This window comes from Trachurus japonicus, chromosome 6, assembly GCF_045865225.1.
Source record: "Trachurus japonicus isolate A0001 chromosome 6, Traja_1.0".
Classification (NCBI taxonomy): Eukaryota; Metazoa; Chordata; class Actinopteri; order Carangiformes; family Carangidae; genus Trachurus; species Trachurus japonicus.
In genome coordinates, this window is record NC_140912.1 from 11,515,229 (window position 1) to 11,535,838 (window position 20,610).

Here is a 20,610-nt window from a genome sequence, read left to right on the forward strand (position 1 = left end):
TTGTCTTCCATTGTGCATGGATTTGGCATGTGTCTTTATGCTGACTGAGTTCTACTTCATAAACTCTCTCTCTAGGTTATGCAGTGTTGAGAGTGTGAGAGTGTATACAAAACAGCCTTCTTTGTGCTTTAAAGAAGTGCAGTTGTGATGATATGGTTATTATTTCTTTAAATGCATGCTATGCTTAGTTTAGTGTCTATACAGCAGGTATTTTTTCAAATTGGGAGGGGGGAGGGCATGTCAAACTACAAAAATGGAGAGGTTCTTAGTTCAGTGATTGCGAGCATTCCAGTGCATAGAATCGTGCATCCTCGCCGTCTACTGCAAATATGGTATCAAATAGAGTAACCACACTGAGGTGTTTGGTCTCAGAAGGGAGGGGTGACACTAAATTATGTATGACAAAGCGTACAAGAACCGGCGCCAAATTGCATCTTAAAAGGCTGGCCCCCGGCTCGTTTCACTTGGGATGGATGTGACCAGGCCAGTTACCAAATATTTGCCCTTGTCTTTTCAGATCGGAAAGGAGAGGACGCACACCGTGGAGGTGGAGGTTCAGAACCCCATTGCATCCTGGGATACTGCTGGAATGACATTGGAAGAAGTGGGTGCTGAGAAATTTGAGACCAGGTTAGGAAGCCTGTCAAGTCAAACTGCAGCAGTTCACCAGGAACAGTCACCCGCAGCCACCAGGAGGTATGCATTATCTAGCTGTTCTACATTTGTAAGCCTGAGCAATGTTGATTAGTGCTGTTATAATTTTAAAATATCACATCCATCTTCAAAATTTAGAAATCAAGTATTACCTACAAGACAATACTTTATTTTTGCTTTTTGTGTGTGGTCATCCTCTGTTTACTGAACTTATTTTTCGATGATGCATTCACGGAGAGAGTTGAGTCTAAACCTTCTTTTCCAAACTGCATTTAATGACCTTTTTCTTTAGCAAATACCTCCAAGTACCCTGAAGTGTAGATGTCACAATTCATTGACTATCAGGTTTATCGCTCTCTATAGCACCAACAGGGCACCAGTGCAGTCGCACCTCCCGCTCCTACAGACCTACAATAGCAACAAACAGGAGGAACAAGCAGTAGAGGAGGCCTTAAAGCTGGAGCTGGTCAGAGGGGCCCGGCACAGCAGAGCCCCTCAGACCAACCCCCATGTTAACGGAGATCCTCTCTCTGTGTTTGACGATAGCACTTTAAGTGACGTGTCGGACGATGAAGGAAGGTATATATGCAGTATGCTACTTATCTGTATCAGTTTCACCTCTCTGTCACTAACCTGCGTGCGGTGCTTTCACACTAACCACAAAGTTAATTATACAGGTAGCACAGCAGTACATTTGTCAGTGGAAGGAGGTCAGCTAAGGGAAACAGCCACACGTTTGGTAAAAAAAAGGTTAAGCATCTGTGCAAATCTGAAAACCAGCTGAACAAATTTTCACTTTTTTAGATATCGTTCCTGCTTGACTTGTTGAACATATAGTTGAAAGGGAAAAAAGGGCACATAAGAAAAAAGACCATTAGTCTGAACAGACCTTTCCTACAGTGGTGGTGGGTGGTGATTAAAGGTGTTCAGAAATGGCCGTTTGTCCTGTTTGTCCCGCCTTTTGAAAATAAATTTGATTGGGTGTTATCGAGCAGGCAGGATATTCAATGTTTGGGGCGGGACCGGGCGGGACACAGTGTTTCGAAGGAATTTGATTGGATGTTGTCCAGCTCGGCGTGTGGGTGTGTGGTAGTAGGCTAGCTACGTTATAGCTAGCTAACTTAGCTTTCATTGGCTGATGAATCGCGAGCAACGTGATGCATAATCTGCGCGCCTGCTTTATCCAATGCAAAAAAAACTACCCCACTTTCACCCCGGATCTCCACGAAAATAGAATTTTGCACAAAGTTTGGGCTACATCGTCTGATAGATGAATGATTACACTAATTTTAAATTCAATTTTCTTTTCTGAACGCCTTTAAGGTGCAGTCTTTCTTGATCTGAGTTCTCTGCCTTTCCACACAATTGCATGACTAACCACTGACTTTCCCAACGTGGGACTGTATACTGCATTATACCATTACACTTCCAACAGCTCTTCTGCAGCTCCCAAGATTATCATCAATTTCCCAAATGACCCTTGATTTTCTTCCCTGTGTTTGTTGGGCTCAGGTTTCCAACGGGTGGACAACAGAAAAATGAGGTAAAACTTGTTAGGCCACACACAATACTGACCAAGCTGAGAGACTGAATGGTATGAAGACCACACTTTGTTTCCACAGAACCCTGATGACATGGAGATGGCAGAAGACTTTGATGAACTCACTCAGTCATCGGACACAGCCACAGATGACATTGACTCTCCCGCCTCAGGCTATCGTCACGCTTCCCTCCTCATTCAGAATCTGGACTCAGCCACTTTAGGTAATTGAAATCATAATTTATGTAATAATAGATATTTATTTGGTTTTTGCAAATTGCAACTGAATCACATGAGTCATATTTTTTACACAAACCACATTTGAAAGCAAGATTGTGCTCATTAAATGTTAGACACACTCAACCCCATATTCCATCTCACAGACTCGAGGAGCCTGGTGAAGCTGCAGAACATTTTCCACGAATATGAGCGCTCCATCCAAAAGGCAAGGAGTCGCCATGGCTACCTGACAGAAAAGGTGAGCCAGCTGGAGATGGAGAGAGCAGAGTTGAAGAGCTCTCTAGAGGAAGTTAAGGATGTTAAATCTGTCTTGGAGCGGGACCAGCTGGAGTTACAGACTGAAGTCACAAACCTCAAGTAAGAATTGCCACTCTCTCCTTGAGCGCTAGAATAATCAAGACTCATTTTATGACACTGTCTTGATCTATATTTATTATTATATACCCTATTTCATTGTTTTTATTTTGTATTTTGATTGACAGTGTTTCTGTCTGTTTTAGATTTCAGATGAAACAGGAGCAGGAAAACCGGCGCAATGCCACCATGATGTACAACACCACCAGAGATAAGCTGAGGAGGACGGAGGAGCAGCATCAGTTAGAGATACAGGAGAGACAGAAGGTGGAACTGAACCTCAGGAACCTGGAGCTGGAGATGAGAGCACTGGCCAACAATATGAAACAGGTACATCCTCTTAAACATGGCTTTCTGTCTAAACAAAGTGATCTTGCCTTGTTGTTTTCTTTCATTTTGAGTGTTTTCTCAGTAGTTCTTATGCAGCAGTTGTTGCTGTCTGCTATATATATGATTGTGACATTAGTGTGTTGTTTGTCAACCACCCAGCTTGAAGAGGACCACAGTGAGACCCAGAGACTTCTGGCTCAGGAGCGCAGCGCAAGGACCCTGCAGGAGAATTTGCTCAACAGCCATCTCCGTAAGCAGCAGGAGATAGAGGAGGAGAACAAAAGAAATATTAGCAAAAGCAATGAGGTAATCCTGGTATTTATCTACCTAGAACATAATTAAAACAGTGATTATGTAGCATCATACAAATTGAAGATTCATATCGATATCTATTAGACCCTGCTGAATAAGTAATATTTTCAAGACAAAATTTGTCAAAATCTAACCTTTTTTTTTTTTTTCTGTAAAAGGCCTTGTCTCAGCTGACTGAGGCCAGTGATAGGGAGAGGGAGTTGCTACAGCAGACATCCAACTTACAGGAGCAGCTGACCATCCTCAGAACAGAACTTGAGCGTTCGCAGGCCAACAGCAGTCTCAAAGAGAGCCATATTTTAGAGGAGAACGAGGCTCTCAAGGAGAAGCTGGAAGATGCTCAGCGAGATCTCAAACTCACCAACGAAGACCTGACCCAAACCATCTACACCTGCAACAACCAGGTGACCGCCCTGAAATCCGAATTAGCCATGATAACCACCCGCCTGGAAAACGAGCGACAGACTCGTGAAAAGCTGGAGGTGGAGGCGGACTCTACTCGTATCCGCCTGGCCGGTGCGGTCAAGGAGGCCGAGCGTTGTCTGGCTGCTCACACGGACACAGAAAAGGCTTTGCTGCGGGAGAAAGACGAACACCAGCGTATCAAAGACAGACTCGCAGGTCAGTAGTGGTTGAAATGGCAGCTTAAACTTGCAATAACTTACTCAGTGTTTCGTGCTATGTTTCAAATCAAACCTACATCTATTTGACTTAATACCAGAACCGCCAACAATGCAGTTACAGTTACCACCACACCACATAAGCCCTACAACAACCTAGGGATACGTTATTAAAGCAAAGGTGAATGCTTATGAGCAAAATCCCTGTTATTACCGTAGCTAACAGCAGGTTTAATAGATAGCCTGGGTTGCTATGGAGAAGGAGGGGTTGGTGCGGTTTAGTCGCTGCATTAACATCTAATGACACAAATCTTCAGGTCTTCAACATCAACATCACCCTCTAAACCTTTGGAATATCGGGTGCCGGACTTGCATGTCCTGTACACACACCGCTTCAGCATATTGTTTTCTGCCAAAAGCTTGACTGGCCTCTTGTGCATACAGTAGTTACGGTTGCTAACGTAGGATTGGACAGTAGCTGTTTGTGGGAGGGGCTTAGTGAAGGGTCAATTGAATCAATTTTGTAAATTTCTTATTTACACACACTATTTGAAAAATAAACCAACCAAGAGCTTTCTATCTTGGTTGCCTAGCAACGTTTATTGTTATTTTTTAGTGTGTGTGTGTGTGTGTGTCTGATTGTGAGGCATTACTCTGAAGTATTTTGAGCTGTGTGTCTGGCTGGCTATATAAGGCTATATAAATGCAGTCCATTTACCATTTTTGCATTAAAATGAATGGAGGTCAAAATGTCATCACGGCGGTTCTAGGTAAAGTCACTCTTTTTTTCTCTCTCTTTCGTGGAAATGCATAAGATGATGTAGAACACACTTAGGAAAAGTCATTGACTGGGAGACATAGGGTTTTTACACAGACAAAAACAGAGTTATATGCATCTTAAGAAATGTGAGAGGTCAAAATGACCTGATGGCAGTTCTAGTGTTCAACTACACAAACCCAGTATGACTGAGGAGCTGCTGGATGAGTTGCTCTGTGTGGGCCAGTTTGCTTGCTTGCTTGTTGTTACACCTCATCCATGTGTTACTACAGGTGAAGCAGCCAATCACCGTGAGACGGTGAGCAGCCTGTCCCAGAAGCTTTCCAAGGCGGAGGCTCGCGCCAACAGCTTGGAGAACGAAGTTCACCGTGTCACACTGCAGCTGACAGAGAAGGGCCTGCTGCTGGAAGTCTTACAGCGAGAGAAGGACCAGGCAGCCGCTCGCTTCAAGGAGGCGGAAACGTCTCTGCATGCTGAGAGGGAGGTGGTCAGCCGCGCCGGAGCTCGCCAAGAGGCCACACAGGAGCGACTGGCCCAAGCCCAAAGTGAGAGCATGTTATTGAGACAACAGCTCGAGGAGGCTCAAAACAAAGGTGTCGCAAAAGAACGCGCTGTGACAGACGCCCAGGAGCGCTTCAGCGACATCCTGTCCAAGCTGCGTTCCGACAGCGAAGAGAGGGTACAACTAGTGGAGGAGAGAAATAAAGAGCTGGCCGGTAAGGCCGCTGATCTCCGAGATCAGATCTACAAGTTGGAGGAGGAGAAGAACGAAAGAGAGGTAAGATTAGAACTCTGCATGGGGTAATGAGATTACTCCAGCCTCTTCCTCCAGACCCACTTTTAGCCTTTCTACCACACGCCAGTCCGGGCTCTCGCTTTATATCTAACAACCTGCGCTTTCTCCGGATTGCGTCTGAACACAGACCAGTCTAAGGCAGCTGCAGCAGGAGCTCGCCGACTCACTCAAGAAGCTGTCAATGAGCGAAGCTTCCCTGGAGGTCAACACACGCTACCGCAATGACCTAGAGGAGGAGAAGGGCCGGCTCCTCAAAGACATGGACAGGTTAAAAGGAAAGGTAACGGCAGCAAACAGTGACACCTTGTGGCAGCACACTCTCAGCACATCTTTGATACCAGTTTATTAATGATCATGAAGCAAACACCTTGCTGAAATTGGACGGCTTATTATCACTAAAGAACAGTTGGTCAAATGAGACGCTAACTCTTGAGTCTGTATATTCACTGGATTGACATGTAAGTCCGCTGATAGCAGTTCTGATGAGTTGGATTCTCTCTCCCTGTCTGCAGCTGGAAGACAGCGAAGAGCATTATGTGCAGGCCGAGAGGCGTATTAACAGTCTGAAGAGCAGTCTGGATGAAAAGGAGAGAGAACTCACTATAGCTGCTCAGAAACTCCAGGAGGCGCTGTCAGCCTCAGCAGCCTCCGATACCACCATCAAACAGCTGGAGGAAGCTGTGCAGAGGTATGAAGAAACACACGCTGTCCACACTGACACTCAGTACTGAACAACTGATCAGCTTATTTTTTTCACATGTACAAAAATCCTGTGCTGTTAGGAGTGTAAAATAAAACTTGTAAATCATCACTAATCAATCACTAATATGTGTTTTTAAAGCGTTTTCAGGCTTGAGTCTAGTCTGTTTCTCCAAATACAGTCTATGAACGTGTGATGCAGAATGTCACTGTACTGTCACTTTAGGCTGGAGATAGAGAATGCCAGGCTAGAAGCGACGGCAAAGCAACAGTGCAACAAAATTGACGCGCTTCAAAAAGGGACTAAAGAAGCTGCCATGGTGAGTGCTGGAGAACTGATCCAGGAACTTGAACACACAGGATCTCACCATACCTGTTACTTTATATCGAAAAAGTCATCATACAATATTATATAGTATTACTAGACTATGTGAAAATTCTCATATTATTAGTTATATGGATATTATAATTATTTAAGTACTTTATTAAATTTGAAGGTATCCAATCTTTTCCCAGCCATCTGACTGCTCACCTGGAGGAGGGGTTGGTATTGTAAATCTAGGCTTAGTTTCTTTGTGTGGGTTAACGTTTGTTATTAAAGGATAGTATAAATCAGTAAAGACCATAAAATCATCCTGTGTGGATCTGTGAAATCAGAAGCACTTGGGCTTAGTGGGTTTTCTTTGGTACAAACTGGAATCTAAACTAAATGAAGTAATAGCTCTGTGTGGGTTTTGGGTTTTCCTGGTGACATCAGCATCTGTTTTCTCCCTTAAGCCTTTAGTATGTGGGATCTTTCACTCCTTTTCGTCTCGAGCTGCATGATGCATGTTACTTCCTTTAGTGTCCTCTCTACTCTAAAATGACACACTAGCCGCACAAACACACACATTCTCTTCAATAACTTTTTACGACGCTTTTCTTGTTTCTGTAGGTCAGAAGTCATTTGGAAGACTTGGTTACAAACCTCCAGAGCAGTAAGATGACTTTGGAAGACCAACTCAATAGAGAGGTCGGTGGCATATTTTGTTCCTATACCACAAAAACCTTGAGCATAGATTTCCATTTCTGACTCTGACCCTTTTTTCTTGTCTTTGTCTATGTAATTTACCTGAGTTCAGGGAGAGCAGGGGGTCTGAGTCAGGCTAAATCAGAAAAGTAGCCAGCTGAGGAGTGTTGATTTGATTTTTAATAATTCATGCTTACTTCTGTTTAGAAAATTAGAACCAGATACATTGTAGTAGTTGAGTCTTTCTTTTTACCCATAAAGACAAACCCGTAGGAACCCCGCCCCCGCCTGTAAAGCCGTATAAACTACCTAAACCGTATAAACTACCTTTTTTTTCTCTCTCTCTTTTACGGCAACATCCGTAGTCCTTAGTGAACAAATTTCGTTTTCTTTTGATATCATATTGATATTTCCCACCTGAATGTAGGCTACACCTCTTCTACAACCACTCTGTCCAGTCTGGAAAATAATTTCTGCGCCGTGCGTGTGTGAAGTGTGGACGTGAGTGTGCATCTGTGCAGCCTGCGCACGTGTACACACAGAGACACACTTACACGCACACACACACACGCACAGACAGACAGACAGACAGACAGACAGAGAAAGAGAGCATAAGCCCAATAATGCCGGCGCAAATCGGTGAATTCTCTGGTCGTCCAATGAACGAACGTGGCGGTTATAGGTAAAAATGAGAAAACATGATCGATATTTTTTTGTGTGAGTAATATTTATTGTATTTAACAAAACGGGGTGCTGCCCAACATCATTTTAGTAAAAGTCACAGACTGGTGGACTTCAATGTATTTTTTAAATAAAGTTATGCACAAATGAAAATCAAAGTCGTCCAATGAACGGCAGTTGGCGGTTCTAGTGTTAAAAAAAAAAACATAGATCAGGTAAAACTAATGAGAACAAGATCAGTTGAATGTTCAACCAGCTGATCAGACTGGAATGTTCTCATTGTAACAAACTGACTTGAGCTTTAAATATAAACAACTTATTATCCACCATCATTTTGACTCTTTCCTCTGCCTATGTCTTTCTTAGGTCCAGAAGCAGAGCATGCTGTCTCACACCGCCCAGGACTCTCAGGCCTTGTGGGAGGAAGAGCTGAAGAGTCGCTCTAAGTTAGGACTGCGCCTGGCAGAGCTGGAAAAGGAAAAAGGAGAGCTGGGCACCCAGGTAGTTATCCATTCATAAGAAGGCTGATACTAATATATATGATAAGTCACATTGACACACCCCCCCTTGATCATATATCCCATTGTTCCAGATGGCAATAGAGAAAAAGAAAGCCAAGAAAATATCAGAGCAAAAGAAGGCTGTAGACACTCGTCTGGATCAAGAGATGAAGAGAAACGCAGAGCTTCAAAAAGAAATGTACAGGTGACTCCTATCTCCCTCCTCCTCGTGCCCTCCTCACCTATAGCAGTGCCTCCTCCTACTGTTTAGACACGAGCAGGATCCAGTAGAGTGCAGTCTTCCCTGGCTTATGTGGCTGTGGTGCATTGAAGTCTGTATTCAGTTTTTTTCTCTTTTAAACTAAATAACTATTCATGTTTATCTACTGCTTGTTGTTGTTTCATAAGCTTCTTTAATTGTGACTGGTTTGTTTCTTACTGTTAGATTTTTTTTTTTTTACTGATTTTGTTTTTGCGTTTAAGGCTGCGAACTCTACTGAAGACTGCAAAGAAGAAACTTCGGGATCAGGACGCTGGAGGAGCTGAGATTGTTTCTCCAATGAGCAGTCTACGGATGGACATGGGCAGGCACGGCCAGGCTGAGGGGAGCTTCGGACGAATAAAAGAAAAGGTTTGTCTATCTATGTAGAGTGCGAGGCCCGACGTCTGACAGCCTGGACACGGGCCTGCCTCTGTTTTTTTTTACCTGCCAGTTAGAAAGATGTGTTTGTGTTTAAACTTAAACAAATTTAAATGGCAACACTTGAACGCACCAAGCCGCCGCTCTGCCCCCTCCCTCCCCACTCACTGTCACTATTACATTACACATTACACTGGTCCCACTCCCACGTCCCCCCACAAACATGGATAGCATACTTAAAAATTGGAAATCAATAGAACACCCAAAAAATGCATCAGATATTTTAATTAATAATTAAAAAAAAAAAAGGAAACGGAATATACCCAATTTGCCTTAAAAGTAGCGAGTAAGGTCGGAGGTCTACAACTGCACCTGTGCATCAAGTCTCATAAAATGGGAGAATACAGTCATTAAGTTAAATAATTAGCCTATTTAACTTAAACCTTTAATTCAAAATATAATAAGTACAACCTAATACGACACTGAAACCCTCAATTAAACTATTTGTCTGCGACATGAACAGCCTACAGGTGGTTTTGGGAGTTAAAAAAAAAAAGAAAATTTTCGGTCACTAAGTCCTTCCCTCTGTCTTAGGTGGATGATCTGCAGGTGCAGCTGGAGAAGGAAGCATCTCGTCGCAGCCAATTAGAAAAGGTGAACGGAGAGCTGAAGGATCAGCTGGCCTCCCTGAAGAGCTTCAGCCGCAGCACGGACCAGCTGGAGAGGAGCAAGAGGCAGCTGGAGGACGAGGTGTTGGACCTGAGACGCAGAATGGAGGCAGCGCAGATGGAGCAGAACCATGTGGAGCAGTACCGCCGCGACGCCGAGGACAAGGCCCGGCAAGAGATACAACAGAAGCTGGAGCAGGTCAACCTCTTCCTGCAGGTAAATACTCTGATCGGGCAGTTTTTGTTTTTTTGCATAATGATTTTAAATTTCTTGTCTCGATAGATAGCTAAGATATGCAAATGTCTATTAAAACATCAAGTCTAATTGAACATGATTGTGTCTGTTTGTCTCCCAGTCTCAGGCAGCTTCCCAAGAAACTTTGGATCAGATCAAAGCAGCCAACGAGGCTAACCTGCGCTCCCAGCTGGAGCAGAAGATCCAGGAGCTGGAGGGGGAGCTGGGCCGCTCCCGCAACGCCCAACAAGACAGCCTTAACCAAAGAGAGTCCACACGCACCGAGCTGGAGCGATACCGCCAGCTCTACTCCGAGGAGCTGCGCCTCCGCAAGTCCCTGGCAGCCAAACTGGAGAGGTGTGACCCCCGCCCGGTCCTCTCAACCGAACCATAACAAGGCAACATACTCTACATGCGTCAGCGATTAACCCCCTCCAATGTTTTCTTTTCCATCCACAGGGCCAACAGTCGACTCACCGAAGCCAATTCCAAGCTGCTGAATGAGCGCAGCAGGTCTCTGATCACCAGCAGCATAGCGAACGGAAGCATTGGAGGGCCCTCGCTGGATGTGGGGACTCTGGCTACGGCAGCCAACTATGGGGCCACACTGGGGCCCCTCAACAGAAGCCTTGGCCTGGGACTGTCCCTCCTCAGCCCTGTAACTGATGGACAGAACAGTAGGGTGGAGGACTACCTAGCAAAGGTCTGCACAGTCATCACCCACTCACACAGTTTAGATGAATATTCTTTCTAGAGAGAAGTTTGTTTATTTTGGGCCATTTTCATTTCCATGGCATCATGGTTGTCAGCGTCGTTATTGTGTAACTGGTGGCGTTCTGTTCAAAGATGTTGCTTTTTATAGAGCAGTTAGTGTGTTAAGTTTTCTATACCCCAGTGGAGTATTACTCTGTGGGATTTTTAGACATTACGCATCAAACATTTCAGACTGTGAGAAAAATTATCACAAACTGATGTGATGGCTTTCTAAACTCTCTGTCGTCCCTCTGCAAAGCACCTTCGAAACTAAAGTTATTTCTAATCCTTGTATTTCTTTCTTTCTCTCTTCCTCCTACACATTGTTTCCTCTTCTCTCTATCTGTAGTCTTAATGGTAGCGGGGACTTCTAACCTGTCTTCTATTTCTCACTCTTTTAGCTTCTAGCTCAAAAGTCTGTCTCTCATCTCTCCTCCCTTCAGCCAGACTCATAACCAGGTGTGTAGCTGTGTTTAGCTCAGTGTCTGGTTGGCTGCTGTTCCCTCCACCCTGCCGACGGGCTCACAAATAGCTCTGTTCACATCCAAACCAAGAAAAAAAAACAGATTGCAGACCAGCAAAGCTACTCGTACAGATGCATGTATTCAGTTTTTACACGATGAAGAAACAAAAATTCTAACCCAAAATTGTCAAATTTGTCATCTAGAAGTGTATCAGGAAGTTAATACTATTCTTTTTAAATTTCATTTACAACTGTCAATTTAATGAAGAGAAAGTTGTGAATGCTGACAAAGCAAATGTTATTCAAACTTGAAAATATAATGGCAAGAGCATCAAAAATTGTAAAAGTTGTAAAAAGAAAAAAATAATAATTTAAGAGTCAGGAGTGACAGAAAACATCTGGATGTGCAGGTGTGTTTGGTTTTGCATTGTGTGGTTAGTAACATTACTGACTCTGACTCTCTGCTTTGAGTTGACTTTCTCCATGCTCAGTGCTTCATGGCAGAGTAGAGGTTATGGAGCTCAGTTCTGTCTTTTCTGATTCGGATTTTAGCCGTAAAGCTTAAACAACGTGCATGTGCTTGATTTAAAATGAAATCTGTTTCATTTGATCAGACGTCTCCTCTATACAAACACGTGTTCATGGACTGAACAGAAAAAAATCTGCCTTTCTCCATTAAATGAATTTAAACGGTGTGATAAACTGTTAACTAACACAGGAGAGCAGCACAACACACAAGACATACTGTAGAATACTGTTCTGTATTATGTGGAAGAGGCATGACACACAGCTAGTAGTCATATTATCAAATATAAACAGATACAACACCCAGAAAAGTTCAATGTGTTCTGATAGAAAACGCCCTTTATTTCATTTCATAAACACATCAATAAAGCATAAGTGAAGAAATGTAGCCACGTAAATAGGATGTGTTTTTTTTAACATGTTCATTTACACAGATAAAATAACAGTACCATCCACTAATGTCCATGTCTCTGTACTTGTATACATGCTATACATGCATACAGTACAAATAGTGTGTGTGTGTGTGTGTGTGTGTACAGTTGCATCTAATTGCACATTGTACAGCTCAGTAGATAAGATTGTGGGACAGTTTTCAGAGACGTGCACCTCCATCATCAAGAACATGCATTTCTCATTGGTTTAAATGCATATTTGAATAAATTATGGACACATGTGAGTTCAGTTGACCACGCTGACATGTTTGCTGTAGGATTTAAAAGGCAACATCAAATAGCCTGCAGAAACTCAACACTAAAGCAGAGCCTGCATGTCTGGCATGTCCTGCTGTGTTTCACATTACAGCCTTGCATTTTCTTGCAGTGATTTTCCACTGTTCAAGTACCCTTCATTCAGTGTGTCGCCATTTATCATAGTGCTGTGTTTGGTGGTGAAATATCATCCCTGCACCTTTTTTTTTTTTAAAGTGTGTGACTATTCATTTTTAAAGAAATGATTCGTTCAGTTCATGTTGAGCCAACTTAAACCACAACTGTTCCTTTTTTTTCCAGATGCAGAGTGAGTTGGATAGAAACATATCAAAGGAATTAATCAATGGTGAGTGTACAGCATGAGAAATCCTCATGAAAATGATGAAATATACTGATTAATTGAAATACTTTGTTGTCGTTCACATATATACACACACTGTAGTGCACAATAGAACTACATTTTCGTTGCATATGTTTCTCCCACGGCAGTATTGAAATAGATACAAGTAGGGTTAGGGTTAGTAGTAGAGCAAAGTGAGATAGGAATTAGAATAAATAAATAGAATAAAAGAGTAAAAGTGCAGTTTGTATTTAAAGGGTCTTGGTATAGTGTAATCGGCGTGTGTCTTAAGATGTGATGTCTTTCTGGTCCTCACAGCCACAGCAGACCTGGACGTGGCCTCGGCCCGGATGTCCCCGGTGGGCTCCGCCTCCAGGGTGGAGCTGGACCCCGTCAGCAGGGCCACGCAGCAGTACTTGGAGGTACTGAAGAAGAACAATATGATCTGACCGCACAGCTCAGCCGCTTCTGCTCAAACTCAAACGCTGCATTTCAGCCATTAAAGCACCAACTTTAAGGCCAAAGCCACAGCCCAGTCACAGAAGTACAAGAATCCTATTTTGTGTGTATTCACTCCTCTGTTATTGAAGAAATCAAACATAATGCACATTGCACTTATTCACTCAGGAACAAAGGGCATGAGTCATATATAGTATATGTTGCATTATTGATGGGTACGATTAGAGAGAACCTCGAAAGTATTTGTTCCTTTTCACTGATTCTGTTCAGTCCCTAGTTTTGTTTCTCTTAGCACAACACACATTTATATATATATAGATATACAGAGTTGTGGTTTGGATATTTTTGTGAATATTGGTGTTGCTAAATTTGAATTTCTAAGTATTTGACGTATGCATCATTTATAATTTTTGCCAAGATATTACATTTGGTACGTGCCATCAGATGGTGCAATATCTGTCTTGGTCTTAATTCATTAGGCACATGGTCATATTGCGTTTAAGGTCATTTTATTTATTCTTTTTTTTTTTTTTTAATCAATATGATATACTTGAATAAGACGAGCCGGAATAATCTCTGGCTATTGAAACAGGGTTACTGACTGACTGTATTTGAACTGTCATTTTAACTCTTGCTTGGCTTGTTTTTAGGGCCATCAGAGGTGACATAGACTTATTTTCATTCATAGATACTGTAACAAAACACATGTAAGAGGATATTTACAATGCATATACACTACAGAAGACTCTAGAGTTGTAAATAAAACTGTAGAAAACCCTGAACCTGACTGAGCTGTTGATTGGGCCACTGAGGACATGAGGACCTCAGCTCAATGAACTGGACTGCACCATCACTGAACATACCGTAATGTGTTAATGCCTCTCAAAGTTGTCGGTACGTTCCACTGTAGCTGGTTTAAAATAGACTGTAAAGACTTTAATAATGTTTAAATCGGTTGCCAGGAATTTGTGGCACTGTCCAGTCAAAAGTAATTAACTATGTAAAGATGGTGTTGCAAGCTCTTAACTAACTGCTAAGAATAGGAGCTGTCAGACACACTCAGTGTCTGACCTTTGTTAATGTAGAATGCTTTATTAATATATGCATACATAATGTTTACAAGTCACTATTTATATATGCATACATAATGTTTACAAGTCCCTTAATGGTTTAAATCAAGTCTACTGGACTTAGCTTTTGTCTTCGCCCCTTATCCAAGTGTCCTCACTAGTTCACGTAGTCTAGACTGGCTAATCTGGACAATTGGCCAATTGAATTACAGGTGAAACGTTTCCAAGACAAAAACTAAGTCCAGTTGACTTGATTAAATTGCCTAGAGATGCCTTTGACCTGGATAAATGAGAATGAGTTGATGAGACAGGTTAATCTAATGAGATATTTTTAAATTCACTACAAACCATTAAGGTGACTTGATTTAATTACCTAGAGATAGACCTAACAGACTATACAGTAAAGGTAGCAGGTTAGTCTATGTCACACTTGTCCAATACATCAACAAACATATGTACTTTTCCATAGTAAACAAAAGCAAAAAAAGATTTATTTGCCTTTGTGACATTACAGCTGAGAGTGTTATAACATGTAGGTTTAACTCGACATCAAAATGCCACATGTCTCCACTCGGAGACAGCTGCACATTATGTTCAGATCATAACCTGTGGACATGATATCTCACCAACACCTTGAATAAATTTGGCGCGAAGTCAAATAAGAACACAACTGTGACTACATTTAATTTAGGTAATACCATAGGCACTGCCTCTCTCCTCCTGCTGCTGAATCTCTCATCCACGCCTAGACTACTGCAACTCCCTCCTCACCGGCATCACCTCCCATTCCCTCCATAGACTTCAAATAGTCCAGAACTCTGCTGCCCGCCTCCTTACCCACACCCGGTCCCACGAACACATCACCCCCGTTCTCCACTCTCTCCACTGGCTCCCCATCAAACAATGCCTCAATTTCAAAATACTCCTCCTCACTTTCAAAGCTCTCCACCACCTGCCCCCCACCTGTCTGACCTTCTCATCCCCCACCGCCCCTCCCGAGCCCTCCGATCCTCCTCCACACTCACCCTGACCACATCACCATCCAAACTCAAAACCTTCAGCAAAAGAGCCTTCTCCAGATCAGCACCCCGACTTTGGAACTCCTTCCCCGAACCTGTTCGCGACTCTCCCACACTACTCATATTCAAATCCTGTCTGAAAAGCTACCTCTTCTCACAAGCCTACGACCTCCCCTATCTCTAACCACCTCACCCCTTTTCCCCCCATACTCTCCTTCCAACCCTCCGCATCACCTGTAACGATTGTTGTACCTGTTTGTGTTGTCTTTTGCTCCCCCCACCCCCCCATCTGTCACTACCCTTCTTGTTTCTCTGTAAGCGACTTTGGGTTCTTGATAAGCGCTATACAAGTTGAATGAATTATCATTATTATTATTATCATTATGTCGCGGAAATGTTGGTTCTGCCGGTGGTGAGTCAAAGAACAAGACTGGAGAGGTAGCATGCGCCCAAGTTTATTCTCTCTAGAGAAGGGAACAGAACACAGAACTACACAGCAGATGGCAGTTCAGAGTAGTGCCCCCAGAACAGAGATTGCAGTCCATTCTTATACCCCACTTTATGACTCTGGTTACTTCATTACTACAAGCGCTTCTAACTTTCCCAGGCAATGAAACAATTCAACAGATGAGTTACTCAAATGTCTACCCCAGTTGTTGGTTTACTTATACTGTAGGAATTTACAACCTAGATCGGTTGTACGTGGGTCATCCTAGTGTCCTTTCTCTGCCCCCAGGTTTGTTGTAGTCAGTACACAAATGACTCCACTAATGTAGTTAACAGGATTGCTACAAGGTTTTACTACAACTACTTCAAAGATGACATTACTACTTATTACAAGGAGAATACTAATCATTGCAAATTTGCAAATTTCCTGCTTTTTATCATTTATGATCGGGGCGGTGTTTAGCTCAGTTGGTAGAGCACCCGCTCCATGTGTTGAGGCTATAGTCCTCACTGCAGGCGGCCCGGGTTCGAATCCTGCGTCGAGCGGCCCTCTCTCAACTGTCCTATCAACAATAAAAGGCATGAAATGATGACTCCACTACAGATGTAATCCATTTCTTTGCACATGGTCTAACACAGCACAGTACTAGCATCAATATGACCATTATGCTTATGATTGGTGTAATAGGACTTTACAACCAAACAAGGATGTACGTGGGTCATCCTAGTGTCCTTCCTCTGCCCCCCAGGTTTATTGTAGTCAGTACACAAATGACTCCACTAATGTAGTTAACAGGATTGCTACAAGGTTTTACTACAACTACTTCAAAGACGACGTTACTACTTATTACAAGGAGAATACTAATCATAGCAAATTTCCACCACAATTATTATAAAAGAGGGTAATACATAATACAGTTCTGAATTAACAGGAACCATAACCTTAAACCAGCCAAGGCAAAGTGGTGCAAACTATGAGGTAATCATTCCAGTTTCAGTTTACTTTGATAATTATTCTAATTGTCTAAACAGCCAATAAACCCTCCAAATGATCAGATAATGACAGAGCTGTGTGTTCATATTGAGCTGTGTAGTGTATATTTAGTCCTGACCTTTCCTATGCTTGAGTTGCTCCTCATCCTGCATTTCCTCCATGCAGAGCTTATTTAGTTTGCAGGTATCTTATATTGAGGATAAAAACACAGCTTGCCATCAATATTTCATGCACACCCATTTTTAACCCAACCCTCATTAGCTATGTTTTGATGCATTTCACTTTATTCCCACCCCCTCCTTTCACACACCCAAACACATTAAACTTGATGGTATGCACTGGTTTAGAAACCATTCCCCTCACTTATTAAAATGAGACAATGTGTTTATGATTGCCCCCCTCTGGTGTGTCTCTCCTCCCTTTGATCCGTCCTCTCTGCGTCAGCCTCAAATGTTAGATATTCAAATCTAGTTACATTTATTTTTGTTTCCTTTACAGGAGATGGGCACATCTGACAGACTGACTATTAGGTGTTATTATTTCCCCTTTTTTTTCACTAGACGCCTCCTCGTACACTACACATAAAGCTTATTTTGATTGAGGAGGTTATAACCATTGTCATGAAGCTTTGGGAGGAAGGCGAGAATACAAATAGACAGATGCTGAATAAAAAAAAAGTGTTGAAAGGGCTGTTTTTGAAAAGCAACTCAGGTATAAAACAAACCGCTCCTCACTGGGTCACCCTCCGCCTGTGATGCCCAGTCTTGTTATCTCTCCAACTGCCAGTCCGACAACCGTTCTGAAAAACACACAGAGGTCGGTTTTCAACCTCGAGCCTCCGTCACATGATGAGGTTGTCAGCTGAACAGGACGCTTTATTTATAAATCTCTCCATAATCACACAAATGAATCTGTCGCCTGAATGAAAGCGTGGCACACGGCAACAACACCAGAAAAGTCAAACAGTTTTAAAGCCATATCAGTATTAACTGTGTAGCTTTCAGAAAACTTTGACCTCACTTCTTCCCCCTGTCTTTTGGTCTTTTACCTATTATTTCCAGTCCTTTTTAGCATCTGGACTTCATTTTCACTTTGCTGCAAAATCTGTCAGTCTGGCAGTCTCCTCATTTTGTGTTTAAGATTTATATTTAATATAATCTAATTAGCAAATTGCACCTCAATTAGAACAGGATGAACCTGAGGACAGACTGAGACCTATAACAAACTTCTTGTGAATTAGATGTGACTGTTTTCTGCCCCCTCTTTACGGAGAAAGTATCTGGTAATGCAACACTAATCATGATTACTATGGTGTGAGGTTATGAAGACAAGTTGTTCAGTCTCTTACGCTTGAAATTTACAGTTGATGAGGTTTATGGGAGACTTCAACGCTTGAGGCTCACCAGTGTTTTCTAGTTTTCTAAAGCTGTTGTTGTGAATGTCTTTTTATTTATTATTGTGTTGTCTTAAAGGTGATGACACTCAAAATAAGTTGAAATTAATATATTACAGAATCCTATCTTATAAAATGTCAATTATGTGAAAGATTTCAATTGTATGAATGTAAATTTCCCCCTACTGTAGGACCGTCCAACAAAAAAAGAAAATGAAACATGTCCTACTGTATTTATATCAAAATTTACATTATAATAGAAGATATAACATGAAAATAAAACACCCTCAGTGTCAGAAAAAAAAGCCAAAATGGCTCCTACAGTACAGCTGTGATGGAGACGTACATGACTGCACAAACAAAATGATTTAGAATAAAGTGATGACCTATGAGATGTATCCCACACAAAGCAATAATGTCTGTTAATCAGAAATCATCGCGCATGGTGCAAATATTTTCTTGTATATTTGTTCATCAGTTGCAGTTGGTTTTGGATACTCAGATTTTGAAATAATCTGTTTTCTTTTCTGCATTTTCTCTTTTTGTTCTATTATTTTACTTCAGTTATGATCAGCATAGATTATTAAGATTTCAGTTATTTTCTTCACTTACCGTTTCATTATTTGTGAATATAAAAAAAGTTAGAGTAAAGTTAGAGTAATAATCATTTCTTTGCTTTACCCAACACCTCACAGTGAGGGTCACAGCATTTTGCTTGTAAAATAACTTAAACACTGATGAACACAATAACCAATTCATTTTCTATTGCCCAGTTAATCAATAAATAGAACATTGCTGAAAAAAAAAATCCCATCAAATGAAAAAAGACCTACTTGCCGTCCAGTGAATCATTAATAATTTACCTTTGATTTCAAATCAGAAATCAAAGGTAAATGATTGCGTCCGGCCATAAATCCATTTACAGCTGTGTAGGAATGTGAATGTGCTCTGACAGTATCAGCTGTTTGTGATCTGCGGAGGTATAGACATCAGCTGTGGGTAAAGGGTAGAACAAATTGAGGGGGACAAGTGGAACAAACCTGAGTGTTTATTTGTTGGTGTATGCTCTCCATGCTCTAAATTAGACATCACCGCCGTTTCTTGTCACCGGCAGCATCCAAATGTGTTGTGGGCAAAAGAGATACTTAAATTCGATTTACTCGCTCTAACGTGATTTAAATGAGCCTCTTGGCTCGTCCGGACAGATTGACAGCGTTGTCTTTATCGCCGCTTTGTTTTATTTTTGGCTGTTTACTCTGCCTCTCTGCTGTCATCTGGCATGATGACTTTAAAGGAGCCTGCTTCAATCTTCCAAGATCTGGAGAGAATGAGTCTCCTTTTATGTTCTAAGTGCTTTATATGACGAATATGAAAAGAGATTCAAGAGAGAGATGACAAGTTTTGTGTCGCCCCGCTCCTCAGCTGCAAAGAGCTGCGCGGGGAGAAGTCAAACCTGCAATCTCATAACATGAGAACCTGAAATAACGCGAGCAAAGAGGTGGAGCCCTCTGGTTCAGGGTCTCGCTGGGTCAAAGTCATTTGATTCGACGTAACGTACAAACAGAAGGCATTTCTGTAGAGCAAGGCCTGAATCTTAAGTATACTGCAGCTCGTACACGCTTCAGTCTGGGTTTTGTATGTTGTTTATGCTTCTCTACAAAAAAGGACCATTTGGTTTTGCTGCTTCAACAACACTAGAGCATCATTCAGTCCCAAGCTGGCTTCGGTTTAATTCACCCTGTCAATCAAAGGTTATTTATTTATTTATTTTAAAGACAGAACAAATCACCTTGATAAATGCCTTTAAATATTTCAAAAGGTCCTTGAATCTGTTTTCCAAAAAATCACCTCAGATGCATGTGTTCCTTCCTCTTGTCAGTTTAGGTGGACAGTCAACAAAATAGCCAATCTATGCAACAGAGTATTGTGGTTTTTATTCAACACCTTGGGAAATGCAGACCATGAGCCTACATTACCCACAATGCAATTTGACCACTGGCAGTTCATCAGATTTTTAAATGTGTTCTGCCAGTAGCTACTGTGACCTCAACCTTCTACCACTGAGGCAGAGATTATAAACACGGTAGAAAAGAAACTCTGATTCTCTTCTCTGATTGGCTGATTGTTTTCTGAGTGGCCCAAGAAAAATACAGCAGATTTCAGTAAAACTCTTAGAGAAACCAAATCCTGGAAGGTTGCATTGTGGGTAGAGGTTGGCGCACAGTAGCTTGAGGCATGGCTTAGAGCTGTATGCTTCGTTGTGACATCACAAAGTTGCAGAAGCCCTGACGGCTCATTCCAAGGCTCAGTCTCTGAATACAGACTGCGTGCACTACAGTACATTCACAGTATTGATATAGTACTGAGGCCTGCTCTATAATCTT

The 20,610-nt window shown here is 42.0% G+C and overlaps 1 protein-coding gene across 23 annotated transcripts in view; it reads left to right on the forward strand.

Annotated features, from left to right (window-relative positions):
• The window catches only part of LOC146985634 (alanine and arginine rich domain containing protein), a 28,590-nt gene extending 14,505 nt beyond the window's left edge, over positions 1-14,085 (forward strand). For 7 of the 23 annotated variants that reach the window (XM_085778732.1, XM_085778720.1, XM_085778722.1 and 4 more), the window contains 21 exons: positions 518-696; positions 1,018-1,233; positions 2,167-2,197; positions 2,277-2,418; positions 2,578-2,791; positions 2,935-3,118; positions 3,278-3,424; positions 3,589-4,051; positions 5,101-5,606; positions 5,752-5,904; positions 6,137-6,312; positions 6,550-6,643; positions 7,258-7,335; positions 8,380-8,514; positions 8,606-8,718; positions 8,997-9,144; positions 9,748-10,038; positions 10,178-10,413; positions 10,516-10,759; positions 12,805-12,850; positions 13,163-14,085. In XM_085778732.1, coding sequence (XP_085634858.1) covers positions 518-696; positions 1,018-1,233; positions 2,167-2,197; positions 2,277-2,418; positions 2,578-2,791; positions 2,935-3,118; positions 3,278-3,424; positions 3,589-4,051; positions 5,101-5,606; positions 5,752-5,904; positions 6,137-6,312; positions 6,550-6,643; positions 7,258-7,335; positions 8,380-8,514; positions 8,606-8,718; positions 8,997-9,144; positions 9,748-10,038; positions 10,178-10,413; positions 10,516-10,759; positions 12,805-12,850; positions 13,163-13,293 — 3,927 coding nt within the window. In that variant the 3' untranslated portion in view covers positions 13,294-14,085. Of the gene's footprint in view, positions 1-517; positions 697-1,017; positions 1,234-2,166; positions 2,198-2,276; positions 2,419-2,577; positions 2,792-2,934; positions 3,119-3,277; positions 3,425-3,588; positions 4,052-5,100; positions 5,607-5,751; positions 5,905-6,136; positions 6,313-6,549; positions 6,644-6,839; positions 6,867-7,257; positions 7,336-8,379; positions 8,515-8,605; positions 8,719-8,996; positions 9,145-9,747; positions 10,039-10,177; positions 10,414-10,515; positions 10,760-11,210; positions 11,269-12,804; positions 12,851-13,162 lie in introns of all 23 variants that reach the window. The other 16 variants (XM_085778727.1, XM_085778731.1, XM_085778728.1 and 13 more) reach the window with 4 other exon arrangements.
• The last annotated feature ends 6,525 nt before the right edge of the window (positions 14,086-20,610 follow it).